At 41.6% G+C, this 13,965-nt stretch overlaps 2 protein-coding genes across 6 annotated transcripts; both read right to left on the bottom strand.

Annotated features, from left to right (window-relative positions):
- Positions 1-63: 63 nt before the first annotated feature.
- On the bottom strand, positions 64-4,774 carry LOC117569506 (uncharacterized). 2 transcript variants are annotated; one of them, XM_034250688.2, is made up of 6 exons: positions 3,912-4,774; positions 3,443-3,779; positions 2,977-3,384; positions 2,071-2,439; positions 1,159-1,878; positions 64-1,089 (listed from the first exon to the last, which is right to left on the bottom strand). In XM_034250688.2, exons 1-6 carry the CDS (start codon positions 4,107-4,109, stop codon positions 212-214), a joined length of 2,910 nt encoding a protein of 969 aa, XP_034106579.1. In that variant the 5' UTR covers positions 4,110-4,774; the 3' UTR covers positions 64-211. The 2 variants fall into 2 exon arrangements, with proteins under 2 accessions (XP_034106579.1, XP_034106580.1); XM_034250689.2 differs by having other exon boundaries at positions 740-1,103.
- A 219-nt stretch (positions 4,775-4,993) lies between these two features.
- On the bottom strand, positions 4,994-8,916 carry LOC117569508 (isocitrate dehydrogenase [NADP] cytoplasmic). Of its 4 annotated transcripts, none has more exons than XM_034250694.2 (2): positions 8,792-8,916; positions 4,994-6,354 (listed from the first exon to the last, which is right to left on the bottom strand). In XM_034250694.2, the coding sequence occupies exon 2, from the start codon at positions 6,352-6,354 to the stop codon at positions 5,107-5,109; it is 1,248 nt and encodes a 415-aa protein (XP_034106585.1). In that variant the 5' UTR covers positions 8,792-8,916; the 3' UTR covers positions 4,994-5,106. The 4 variants fall into 4 exon arrangements, with proteins under 4 accessions (XP_034106585.1, XP_034106584.1, XP_034106583.1 ...); XM_034250693.2 differs by lacking the exon at positions 8,792-8,916 and adding an exon at positions 6,607-6,816; XM_034250692.2 differs by lacking the exon at positions 8,792-8,916 and adding an exon at positions 6,607-6,814 and having other exon boundaries at positions 4,994-6,381.
- Positions 8,917-13,965: the final 5,049 nt, after the last annotated feature.

The raw sequence follows: 13,965 nt of genomic DNA, 5'->3' as shown, positions 1-13,965 counted from the left end.
TCTGCATAAATATTAACCCTGCTATATACAAAATATACATATGAATTATCAAAACAAATCGCATGAAATTCAACAAATTGTGTAAACATTTATTTAGCACATTTAACATAGGCATCAGTTTATATATTTATTCATGAGTTTCAGACCAGTTCCTGGACAGCAACGCACCTTTTCATTAATACTATCGTTCCCACTTCCAACTTAAGCTCCCTTATATGAAGAACAATCGTTGACCTTCGCCCTCCCGCTGCATGCTGGCATAGATAAGCAAATCCGCCGAGGAGCTGCGCTGCCTGAGGCGACGTCTTGCTCCGCTGCCGCCGCCAGCTCCGCGTGCATTGCTAAAGGAGCGACTGCGCACACGACGTCGCTTGGGACGTTGGCTGACCACAGCACCAAAGCACGACACCTGTTGCTCCGCATCGCTATCGCTGTGTTGCTCTATCTCCACTGGCGCTGCACTGCAGCTCTCCTCCACATCACTACTCGGTGTCAAGGTGCGGCAATCGCTTTGCTCCGCGGCTGCGAGACGCGCACGTTTACCCAGGCTGTAGCTGGAGGGATCACGCGAAAGCTCGGAACCGAAATTGCTGCTGCTGCGTTCGTGTGGCAGATTCGTACCATAACTGAGGAAATCCGGATACGGGAGATGCAGCTCGGCGGGCGCATTAAAAGCCTCGGGTGAGGAGAAAGTGTGACGTAAACGTTGAACGCGACAACGTTGTCCTGTCGCTGGTTGTTGAACAAGCAGCCAGGAGCGTTTCAGGTACGTGTGCTCGGTGCAATTGCTGCTGGGTTGCTGGCCAGGAGTTGGATTAAGCAAGCTGGTGGTGGTATTGGTGGCAACGTTGCTGGGCGAACTGGGCGACAAGCCTAGACTGAGTGAAATGTTGAGTGAGGCGTCGCGAAAGGCGTCGGTGCCGTCGTCCGTCGTGCTGTTGTTGGGCGTCGTCGGTTGCGTTGCCGTTGCGACTGCAGCGGCTGTGGATAGTTCACGCCCAGCGGAAAGCGATGACGGGCTCGCTGAAATCCCCAAGGATTGCTGCTGCTGTGACTGTTGTTGCTCTTGGATAGACGCGCCTGCAGCGCCTGTAAATGGGATTCTGTGGGTAAATTAGCGACTGTAGGGAGGGATGGGGGTATAGCTTAAGTTTTTACCACAGATGGCCGTGGCCAGCAGCATGCGTTGCGTGAGCTGCTGATGCTGTTCCTGTCCCGCATCCTGCGACGTATCGGTGGAGGCCACAGCACGTGTCATGGCCGCTGCCGACGTGCTCGGCTGTTCCTGCTCGCACTCCTCCATGCTGCAGCTGCCGTGCAGTGGTACCATCGATTGCATGGTGCAATTACTTGGCGCTCGACTGCACCCGCTGCGTTCTCGATGCGCCCGAGGACGCTGCTGTCGCCGCTGACGACGTGGTTCACGCAACTCCTGTTGCATACCCACCTTGATCACTTCCTCGTAGTCTGGCGGTGCTTCGTAGCTCGGGGGCTCGTCTGGCGTGCGATCCTCGTCCTGACGATCGAGCAGCTCGCTTATCGTCTGCAGATGACTCTGAAGTTCGCGTTGATGTCGTGCTCGCACTCCCATGCGGTAAAGTATGACCATCCAGCCAGAAAGCACCCCGAAGATCCCAAGTGTGCTGATGATGAAGATGCCGGTGGCGGTCTTGAGATCCGGATACTGATCCATCTTGGGAAAGTAGTAGTTTGGCTTGTGGGAATACCAGCGGCGATCGTGATGCAGATGAGCCCAGTCCTCCTCACAAGATTCGGGCTCATCGCTGCCATCGCCACAGTGATCAAAGCCATCGCAGTGTAGACGAATTGAGATGCAATGATTGTTGCCGCACAGGAATTCCGAACCGATGTAGCAATCTAAAGCAAATAAGATATGGAGCCCAAGAACTCATTATCCGATCGAAAAAAAGCCCCAATTTGCTGTCAAGAGTTTGATGTGAGCAGGTTATGAAGGGTGAATAGACGTGGGAGCCTTAGCTTAATCGTCTATATATATTAACACTATAGGCAATGTGTATAACAAAAGGCTTAACGCTTTGAAATACCCACTCAAGTAGTTGAAGACGCTGTAGACAATGGCCAGTTTAGAGGACATGCCAAATACTCCGCGCAGCCGAATGTAGTAACCCGTCAGGATGGGCGCAATGTGGCTCTCTTTGCTCAATCCATTATTTGGCCACATGATGGTCTCAATTTCTGTCGCATCCGATGTGGTGCCTTGTTTTATGGTTAGTTCAGATCGCGCTGCCATGCCGTAGAAGTCGTCTACACGCAGTGAGATATGTGTTTTCATCATCATGTAGTTATTGCCTGGCTTGATAATCCAGATGCAGTCGAAGAGTCGAACATCGGTGGCATTCTCGATCATATTCATCATGGTGATGGCTCCACCGGGTCCTGTAACCATGCCCCCGCAGTCTATGAGGGAAAGGTCGAAAATAAAATTAAGATTACTTTCTCTGGGTTGTAATTGCTCTGAAGATCTTTTCTATAAAGGGTATTATTTTGCTTTGCTAGGAATCTTTTCGAATTGCTGTAATCCCAGTTCCCCAAAGTAAACGCTTTTTTTTAAACCCTTTTACAACTCATATTCTCTACTAATGTTCTTATTTTTTACAATTCCTTAACTACCCCAATAATAATCGCTCGTTTACAAGCTAAAACCCGATTTCTAATTCTGGCTGACGATACTTTTGAAGCTCTTACGGCATTCGTCGAAGCCCCTACCTACCTACCCCAACAAATCGATTGTGTTACCAAACTAGACCAAGCCAAAAGCGTTGCTCAGTTTTTCTCATATTTCCACTTTGCATTGACATTGAAATTTATACAACAGCTATGCCTTCCCACACCCCTCCCTGCTTTCCCTTTAACCGCTGTCAAAAATCAATATGACAATTGGCAGACCCTCAAGTGCCCTCATCCCTGAACCCCTTGTCCACCTAAGATACTTACCCGTATACGGCACCAGTCGCTCGTCCCTTAGCTGCTTGGAGGAGACAAAGCTCACCTCGGCACGAAAGCCAACGCCTGTCGCTGAATTTCCCCGGAACTGCAGCAGCAACGATTTCCCGCTGCTCACTGTGATAGGTGGTCGGAAATGTTCGCCGGTATACGAGTCCAGCATTTGTCCGTTGGAGTCAAAGATCTCCAGAGTTGATGCCAAGCCCAGCTGAAAGTCTGTAAAGTCCAGACGCACCTGGCAATTCTCCGACTCGCAGGTTAGAATATGCTCGATGCCATAATCCCGGGGATAGGCCATGGGAAAGTAGGGAGTCGAGATAACCTGCGGCACAGAGTTGGCATTGCTGCCACTGCCCACAATGGACTGCTTCGGTGTGCCGCTCACAATCTTCACATTGCCTAGGGAGACAAGACTGATTAGTGTCTAATTATCTAGAGGATTTAGTTCATCGCTTACGCTCGGAGAAATACTGCAGCGAGAAGACGTGCGCATTTGTTGCACGGTAGAAGAACTTGAGCTGCAGTGTTCGCGTCTTGCTGCGAAATACTTTGCCATCGCCGCAAAACTCCTGACCCGAAATGGTGCTATCGTAGGGCGGCTCCGAGAACTGTATGTGCTCGCAGGGACACATATTGGACTTGCCACCTGTGTTGCTGCAACTCTTGGAAAAGTTCGCATGTGTGAAAGTGACGCGTAAAACGCACTCCGCACAGGTAACGAGCTCCAGATTGCATTGGTACCACACATCCGCTGGCGCTGACGTCAGATCGTTCGGCATGCTCAGCTGGGAGCTCTATAACAATGAAGGAAAATTTAAATGCAACTGTGTTGTTAAATTTTAAGCTTTAAAGCTTTTGGGATCTAGGTACATAAACGGACAGACAAACACATATAACGAAAAGAGGTTATTTCTATTCATACTCACTCGAAATGCTGTGGTGCTAACATTTTTAGCATGCAGCTCACCGCGTTCGCCCAGCTCCAGAAAGTGACGCCGGCCATTCCAGTGATTACAAATGTCCAGATCCCGATAGCTGTTGGCTGGAAACGCGTTGCCTGGCCAACTGAACAGGGCGAGCACATAGGCCAAGCAGTAGGCATAGCCCAAGATCTCGGCGAGCATGACTAGCTGGCAGCTCGTTCTTAACTTTGATACGGATGCGTTGTCCACGAGCGTTGACTCAAGACTGTTGGCTGGCTGCAGCTGCTCGCAAATCCAATAAGCTGCGTCCAATGCCGAAGCCTCTCAAGTGGATGGCCCACCTAACATAACAGGCAACGCAAGGCATGGCGAGAAGAGGCAACTCGAGGCAAACAAACGTTTTTTTTGTGGGTGGGCAGCAGGTTAAAGACCTCACTTATGAGTAGTAATAACTAGTAGGAAAGCTAACGGATGAGTCTACTCGACTGTGAGTTACGCGGTATGCACTTTTAGAACAAACAAAAATAGTTTGTTTGATCTTCACTTACCTTACGCCTCGAGTAAATTCCAAGTTAATTATTCCATGGTAATGAAATTTTCCGAAACCATCAAGCTTATCTTTATTAGAATGTGTACCAAAGTTTTAAGATCACGCGAAATGTATTTATTAAAATTTAGAAGGCGTGTGTAAGTTCTAAAAATAAAGTTATCTGCATCGGAGCTTTACAAGTTTTAATACCAAATTTCTAAGTTTAGCTTTTATTACCTCTGATATTTACGATTCTATTTAGACGAAAAAACAGATGTTTTTATTGACTTTACGTTGCCATTAGACCGTTCTACCCGTTAAATTAACCAACTTTTACAGCTCCAGAGATTTAGGAAATTATTGAGTCGGTTTGGCACTAACTTATCAGATCCCTTTAAGCTTTCTCAGTAGCGAGTGCAATAACAATTAACAAGAGCTCACGTTATTGGTATAAAAATATTTGTGTTTTATTTAAAAAGTTGTTCCGTTTCACATGGTGATTGGGTAGGAGGGTGATGAGTGCGTCTCGCAGAGACAATGAAAGACAATGGAAGAGTACAAGAAACGTAGAGCCAAATAAAGGACATTTATACACATTCACAAATACTACTATGTACAAGCAAATGACGAACGTGGATTAAGGATGAGAGCTTGTGTGTTTGTGATTGCTTAGAGCTGCGACTTCCTAGCCTTGAGAGCGGCCTCCAGATTCTTGGCCAGTGTATCGATGAACTCAAAGGTCTCCTGGTAATCCTTGCGCTCCACGGCACTAATGCTGCCCTTGATGCAAATGGCCAGATCCTTGGTCATGGCGCCACCTTCAATGGTCTCGACGCACACCCTCTCCAAGGTCTCGGCAAAGGCCTGCAGCTCAGTGTTGTCATCGAGCTTGGCGCGGTGCAACAGACCACGAGTCCAGGCAAAGATGGAAGCAATCGAGTTGGTGGAAGTCTCCTTGCCCTGTTGGTACAAACGGTAGTGACGAGTCACTGTGCCGTGAGCGGCCTCAGCCTCCACAGTCTTGCCATCGGGGCACAACAGCACCGAGGTCATCATACCCAGCGAGCCAAAGCCCTGGGCAACGGAATCGGACTGGACATCACCATCGTAGTTCTTGCAGGCCCAGACAAAGCCACCCTCGGACTTCATGCAGTAGGCAACCATATCGTCGATCAAACGATGCTCATACCAGATGCCGGCAGCCTCGTAGTCAGCCTTGTAGGTGCTATCGTACAGTTCCTGGAAGATGTCTTTGAAGCGACCATCGTACTTCTTCAGAATGGTGTTCTTGGTGCTCATGTAGAGTGGGAACTTGCGATCCAGAGCAAATTTGAACGAAGAATGAGCAAAGTCCACAATGGAATCATCAGTGTTGAACATGCCGAGGGCCACACCAGGTCCCTTGAAGTCATTGATGACCTCTTCGATGATCTGGCCATCCTCACCCTTCCAGGTCAGCGTTAACTTGCCAGCACCGGGCACCACATAATCGGTGGCCTTGTATTGATCGGCATGGGCATGACGACCGATGACAATGGGTTTTTGCCAGCCGGTGACCAGACGCGGCACATTCTTGCAGATAATGGCCTCACGGAAAACGGTGCCACCGAGAATGTTACGAATGGTGCCGTTGGGCGACTTCCACATCTTCTTCAGATTGAATTCTTCGACACGCTTCTCATCGGGAGTGATGGTGGCACACTTGATGCCCACATTGTACTTCTTGATGGCCTCGGCACAATCGATGGTTACCTGATCCTCGGTCTGATCACGGTACTCGATGCCCAGATCGTATGTGTGCAACTCAATGTCGAGGAATGGCAGAATGAGCTTATTCTTGATGGCATCCCAGATGATGCGAGTCATCTCATCTCCGAGGATATCGACCACGGGTCCAGCGGCAATCTTTTGGGCCATCTGATCGGGATTACAAGTCATATAAGTCTAAGTAAGGCAGTTGGTTAACTTTGATACATAGAATGCGATAAAAATGGATGACCTCTTTCATTTTTACAGATTTTATTCAAAATTGTTGAAAGATTTTTTAAATAACAATTCAGATTTTGTTTTGAACAATGTCGTAAAGCTTCATATGTTTATATTATGTGTGATTGGACTTGGCACAAAGTGAACTTTGATCGGACTTAAGAGACAGCAAAAAAAACCTACCACAGAGCTGATGGAAAAATTCGCTTTGAAAGCGTCACGAATCATCATTGAACGCGCCCGGGGATTAGCGACCATGTTGAGGGTACGACGGAAGGCAAACATTGTGATTTGATGAATGAATGCTTGGTTGATGACTAGAATTTATTTGTTGTTTTTGTTAACCCGATAGGCAAAATACGCTGCGAAAATTTAGAACAAAAACAAAAGACAATTACAATTCTGCCTAACACTCGACGTCGACGCTACGCCTGTCGAGTTACAACTGATAACTGTGCGCACCGTTATTCCTTATTCGTTACTCGCCTACTATGTCTACTCGAGTACTGCACTAATTTCAAATGTACTTGTACTTGTGTTGCGCAATCGCCGTTATCAGTTACTTTTATATAGACCCGCAATCTGATTAGATTCACTGCGCGTTGCTACAGACTCTACACTCTCGGTTTAATTGCTGCAACTGGAATATTGTTTTAGAATTATCACAAATTGACATTATAATACGTAGCTAAATGACAACAGTGCGTCTGGTTAGTAATCGTTATCGCATTTGCCGGCGGCCGACTGACAGTGAGTGTCAATCAACTTTCAATTGAGCGGAGGGCGGTTCTCTCGCTCTCTCACTCTCACTATTTAGCACAATCGCACAATGTTGTTATTGCTTTTGAGCAGTGTTGGCGCGTGCTGAAAACTTTTCCATACTACGAGCATTGAAAGCTCAGTATTTATGACAAGTTCATGGTCACACCTCCGAAAAACATGGCTGATAATTGCGAAGTTTAATTACGCACGTCGATCTTTATCGATAAACGATATCTAACTCTTCGGCACTTGGGGGCAGTGTTGTGCAATGACAGACACTTCAAAACTTTAAATATGGCGCCAATGGGTTTGGTTTCTATGCAGTTTGCTTATCAAATAATTTTAATTGCTACAATTATTATGTTGCACAACTAATTGTGCAATTCTCAACAGCTTATATAACAATTAAATTAAATGATAAGGTACTTAATACTCTAGAGGTTTTTTCTTTTGATTTTTTCATTGGGGTTTCCACAGCTGGGTTTTCTCAAAATAATAATTAAGTGCAGTTGAATGCAAATTAGTATGCATCTACGATACAGCCTAATAAGCTTGATATGATAATTACTATCATACTGGCCCCAATTTAGGAATCCAGATGGCGTGATTTTGTCTATTGAGAAATCACGCCATGTCCAGCAGCAACAACAAATAAATAAAGACGTGCCCACAAATTAGGGAGTTGACTATACAAAATGGTTGCCTAAATTGTTGACGCTTTCACAAACAACTGTTTTTTACACCAGCCTCTCTTTAAGTGTGTATACTTAATGTATGCTTTGTGTTCGCTATCAGAGCCCTATGCAAACTGATAAGATTTAGAAGTATTTCATAATGCTGAGAGTGCAAAAAGGCGAAATACAAGTGTATATTACAATACTTCTATTGATAAACCTGACAATTGCTCGAACAATCTTTTGAAGAATGACATTGCATATTGAATATTGAAACTTTGAACGAGTATTGGAATGAAGAACTGAACTGAACTAAACAACACAGCACAGGTGTTTGGATATTGACGACGTGTAACTGCTATCCCTCTCTCTCATTTTCTGATTTCTTTCTTTTCTCTTAATCTCGTAGGCAAACCGGCTGTGCCTTACAAAGAGAAAGAGAGACAACAAAATAAACAAGCACATAAATTGCATATAAAGCGTGTGTGTGAGTGACTGCCAACATACTTATACACATGCATATGCATATGCGCTAAATAAGTGTGTGTGTGTGCCTGCATATGTTGTGTTTGCTTATTGGGGAAAGTTCAACTCAAAGCGAACGAAATCTGTGAGCTAAAAAAAAGTCAAAAAGGCAAACAGTGACAAAGGTTACTTAAAGCAAAAGTAATCGTAAATTATTCATTTAAACACACCTCCATTTATAATTCCCTATTTGAATTTAGTAGTCTAACGAGTACCTACATATGTATATACTATACATTTGGGTATTGTGATTAACACTTTATAGCAAAACCTGAAAGTCAGCGCTCAAAGTATCTTGATATGCCATTTATTATGTACTTTGGATGCCTTGAACACGTCACAATGAACATTGAGTTGAGATATGAAATAGTTTTTTTATTCTATATGTTTGTACATGATCTGCTCACCTTCTAGAATGTTTAATTAAAATGCCGGTAAAATTAAAAAAAAGACGAACACTGAACGTATTATTGCTGTAGACCGCAAAATGGCGAACCACTCCCAATCAGACACAACGTAGAACTGATTGGAAACGAAAACAATGGAGGGAAGAAGTCGTCTGACGATTGCGCGTGTGTATGCAGATAAGGTGTTAGATAAATACAAGTTTTGTGAACAGCTGTTCGGATTGAATAAGAGCTTTTGCCACATGACAACTCTGCGCAGCTAGCTTTTGGTGCGGAGCTTTAGAGTTGAGTTTTGTAGCAGGCAACTTTTATCACGAAATTTTGTTTGGCGCCAAGTGCTCAAAATATTTCAAATTTGAATTTGTTATCATGCTTCCATGTTTGAATTAATTGTTTTTATACGAATTATTCAAATGAAAATTTATAAATTGAATTACATTTATGTATATTCATAACTAAACTAAACCTATTGAAACCACAAAATTGCTTTTAATATACCATTCAAAATGTACTATTGGCTTCTTTTTATTGATTTTGTAAAGATTTGATAGACATTCCAATCGTTTCAAAAGTAGTAAAAGTGAAATGCAAGCTGTGTACTAAAAATAGATATGCAAATAAAAATTATCACTCAGTTGATAACTTGAAGTGTTTTTATGACAATTTTTATGTGCGAAAGTTGGGATTGGGATGTGTTAAAAATGTGTTTAAAGAGAATTAAATGCATCGTATAATAATAATAATGCATTAACGATACAAGCCATACATAATTTTTATGTTATCTCACATAGATATGCTTGACCAGAGCATGCATATATGCATGAATTTTGAGCAAAACATTTGCATTTATGCTAATGTTAAATATCAAAAAATGTGCTCGTTATTAGCATATCGGAAACACGTTTATTTTGTGACAACCATTGGGCTGATCACTGAACATTCGGCATCAAAAGAGCTGGCGACAATTCGAATTGTGTTTGAAAAAAATGTATTTCAAGTAAAAAGCGATGAAATGAATGAAAGAAATGAAAAGAAAAGAAGAGGCAGAGGTTGTCTAATTGGTAGCTACATGTGTCGCTTTCTTTTCTACAATTAGATAATCGTTGAACAAAATGAGAGGTTATATAATCTAATTATAAACAGCTTTAAACACACAGCCTGCCAAGGCACAGAGAGAGAAAGACTGCACGAACTGCATTAAATAACATTTGGTTTGGTATTAAAATAAAATAAAGAAATTCCAGTTATTGTACTTTGGGTTAAATGAACGCGTGCCGGCGAAACTTTTTTGTTTTTGTTTTTGGTTTTTGGTCGAAGCGACAATTTGACAGGCAATTGGATGGAGGGTAGAGCAGCTGTCCCATGTAGCGAGTGCCTCCATTAACCATGTCAATGAACGTGAAATGTCTGGCACTAGTTATAAGTGCCAACAACATCAAACTATCTACCTACCAACTTCATGTGCGTGCCTTGTTTCTTTAAGCATTTTAAGCTATTTGTTAATTTGATTGTTATGTAAAAAAAAGCAAGACAGCAACAGCAACAGCAAAAACAACAACAGCAACAAAAACAGAAGCGCAGTTTGAGCCAAAAGTAAACTAATTTAAATTTCAGTTCAGCGACAGCGACAGCGACAGCGACAGCTGTAAATGAAAAGTAAAAGCCACAGAAGCTATGCTAAAATATTGGCTAAAAATACATTTTTTGGACTTTTTGAAAGTCGCTTCAAAAATGATGCTGCGCGTCAATTTGCATAGAAAACAAAAAGCAAACAGTCAAAAAGTAGAAGCATCATCATCAGGTGTCTTTTGTTGTTTCACAGACGACTTTGACTTTGACTTTTCACTTGGTGGTACGATTACTTTGGTTACCTGTTACACATACGCCCCGTGGTGCGCTGCGAATTTCGAATAATGAATTATTAGGGGAAGCATTAGTATTTGGGTATTGTATATTGTATATTGTGTGTTGGAAATGTGGCGATTGCTTTGCACGTCGAACATTGATCTATGCATGCATGCTTTGAAAATATGTTTTTTTTTTCTCTCTTCTTCTTCGCCTGCTGCTCGCTGCACGCCTGCAATAATAAATTACTTCCTGGCCGAAGACATTCCCCAGCAGCCAGACTGAGAGAAAGAGAGAGATGGAGAGAGAGACTGCGAGCCGTTACAATTCTGAAGACGTGTGCAACAGCTAAGCAACAAAAATATTACTATTAATTATATTGAATGGAGAAAGTCAATTTCGTCAAAGTGCCGGCGTCAGTGGCTTTTGTGCGCCATTTCTAAAGACGACGCAGCTGTCAGTCACTCAGTCAGTCAGTCAGTAAGTCAGTCAGTCACTCAGTTAGTCAGTCAGTTAGTCATTTACTCAGTCACTTTGTGGCCAGTTTCCATTTCAACAGCCGCAGCTTATCTTTGTGGAACGTCGCATTCTTTTTTCGAAGCAACTTTTGAAGATCGGCGACGTTGCTTTTTACTCTGCTTTGCTCTGCTCTGCTCTGCTTTGCTCTTCTCCGGTTTGGGGTTTGCTCTTCTCTCTGGTTACACTTGATATTTTAATCGCATTTGCTGATCATATGGCATGTGGCACACATATATTTTTCATTTCACCAAATCTGTCCATATGCAAATGTCGCTCGTCACTCCCATCACTCCCATCACATAAATGTGACGCATTCAAAAATACCCTCGAAAGAAAGTGAGAATCGAATTGGTCTTCTTCACTAATAGTAACGATCTAGTTAATTAATTTGTTTAAATTTACGAGTTGAAGTTAATTTAAGCAAGACTAATCAATTTATTTTACACCTCTCGCTATATTTGCTGTGTCAACTTCTTTGTAAATTAAAATCATATTAAACTTTATTTATTTTAAACATCAACTATTTTCATATTTAATTAATTCAGTAATTTCATTTTTAACTTTACACTATTTGCAATGAATTTATTTAATACTCTTTAAACAATATTGGCTGAATAACCTTTTATAGAACACTTTGAAAATTTATATTGAAATACATATTATATTTAAACAATTTTCGTGTGAAATTAATTTATACTTATGATTGATTTGCAGAGTTAACTTTTTTGTTTTATATAATATTTTAAATATTTGCACGACAAATTAATTAATGAAGTAATGTTAAGTCAGTCAGTTTGACAATTTAGTATATACTATTTTTAAGTCTTTAAGAAAATCTTATTAATTAATTAATTAAACTCTTAATTAGCTCATCAAAGTTTTGTAGAACTTGTTTCATATTCTTTACATTTTCCGATATTTGGGAAAATAAAAGGAAAATGAGAATTCTTGATTTCAATCAATTTTATGAAAATATTTTTATATAATTTCGATTAGTTTTAATAATTTTTAGAATTATAGTTTTAATATCTTATAGAGTATCTAGTGGGGTAGGAAAATTAAAAACAATCATGCCTTCTTTTCGAATTAATGTATTGCAATTGCATATTTAACATACTTTGTCAATAAAGTTTTTTACTCATAGATTTCTTAATCAAATAATTTTAAAAATAGTATATTTTAGTGAAACTTTTATTTAATTTGAACATCTATAATTTATTTTTACATATTTGTGAGTTTTGCTATTTCCATTAACACTTCTGTAATGAAATTTTATAATCAATTTAATTTAATTGAAATGTTTTTCTTAAGTAGGGTATCTGCTAGTCGACTACCTTATGTCAACTGCTCAGGTTTCTTGTGGGTTTTAAGTTATTTATTAAGCGCTTGTTTCGATCAACAACAGGGCCAAGACAAAGTTGAATTTGATTATGTTTACAGTTATGTCGTCTTTAGTATTTATGCAAATTTATGTTAAGCTCATGCAAACACACATCTGAGAGTGTGTATGGGAGTGTGTCAGAGTGTGTGTGTGTGAGAGTGTTTTGTGGCTTGTTGTTGATGATTTGAGATGTGGGTTAGGGCTACCGATTCACCCGATTTGATTTGATTTGATTGGTCTTTAATTCATGTGACAAGCAAGTCCATCAGAAGAGCAGCTAAGAGTAGAGCAAAGTAGAGCTCAGTGAAAGGCGTTGTCTATATGCTTCAATATATATGCCGGGCAAGGAAACCTTGCCAATAACTTGCTGCCAATGGCTTTCCAAAAAACATAAAAAAAAAACAAAACACGGCACATGCAAAAACGAAAGCCATGCAAAAGCGTCGCAGAGCAGCAGCAGCAGAAAACATTTGCGTTCGTTTTTACTAATGAAGTGCAGCAGCCGTTGCCATAATTGTTGTTGCCAACCGACTTTGTTGCATACCAAATGTCCACTGGGTCAATGTATCGTCGTGTCGTCGCTGCTGTGGCCCAAACCAAGCCCATTGCACGCATCCAAGCTCCGAGCTCCAAGCTCCAACTTTAAACTTCAATTTCAACTCTTCGTCTCTCTCTCATGTGGGAAATCATTAATGCGCTCGCAGCTCGCAGTTCGCCAAATTGCTGGCCATGTTAAGCGGCTTTCACATGGTCTCAGACCTTTTGGCTAACAGGTAGCCAGTTAGCCAGTTGGCCAACGAATGTAGCGCGCCTCTTCTTGCTTTTGTCCCCTCTATTGTTTTGTCAGCTAAATATGGCCAATAGCCAAATATTAATTCCTGCATCCATCTGCATTTATACAATATGCAAATGCAACGTTGACATCGGCCTATCGGCCAATAATTCTAGTGCAGCATCATGTTTTAGTGCTCATCTGCCTGCGGCAGGACAATGCAGCAGGATAAACCACATGACAGGCTACAAGCGACCAGTTGATTACAACTTCGAGGTTAAGACGGGGCGTGGCTTCAACCAACGAAGCTGTGAATGTTGCCACAGTTGCTGCAACACAGTTGAATGCAAATCTTGTTGCATGTATTTAGCATGTTTCCAAGACTTTGACTTTGACTTTGTTGCCAGCATTAGAGAACTGGTTTAGTTAAAGGTTTTTTAAATGCAAAACGTGTCGATGGGAAAGAATTTTAAAGACTGATTTTATAAGTTTTGGCTGACTAATGAATCAACAACTCTTTGTAGTTATTTTTAGCATCAATATCTACTTCAATAGAAGTATCATCAATAAAGTTTTGTATTCAAAATGCATAGGCTATTGAATTAATTATTATTCATAATTATTCAATAAACAAAATATGCTAAATATTCATAATAT

This window comes from Drosophila albomicans, chromosome 3 (genome assembly GCF_009650485.2).
Source record: "Drosophila albomicans strain 15112-1751.03 chromosome 3, ASM965048v2, whole genome shotgun sequence".
NCBI classification, from domain to species: domain Eukaryota; kingdom Metazoa; phylum Arthropoda; class Insecta; order Diptera; family Drosophilidae; genus Drosophila; species Drosophila albomicans.
This window is presented reverse-complemented; position numbering and strand designations above follow the sequence as displayed.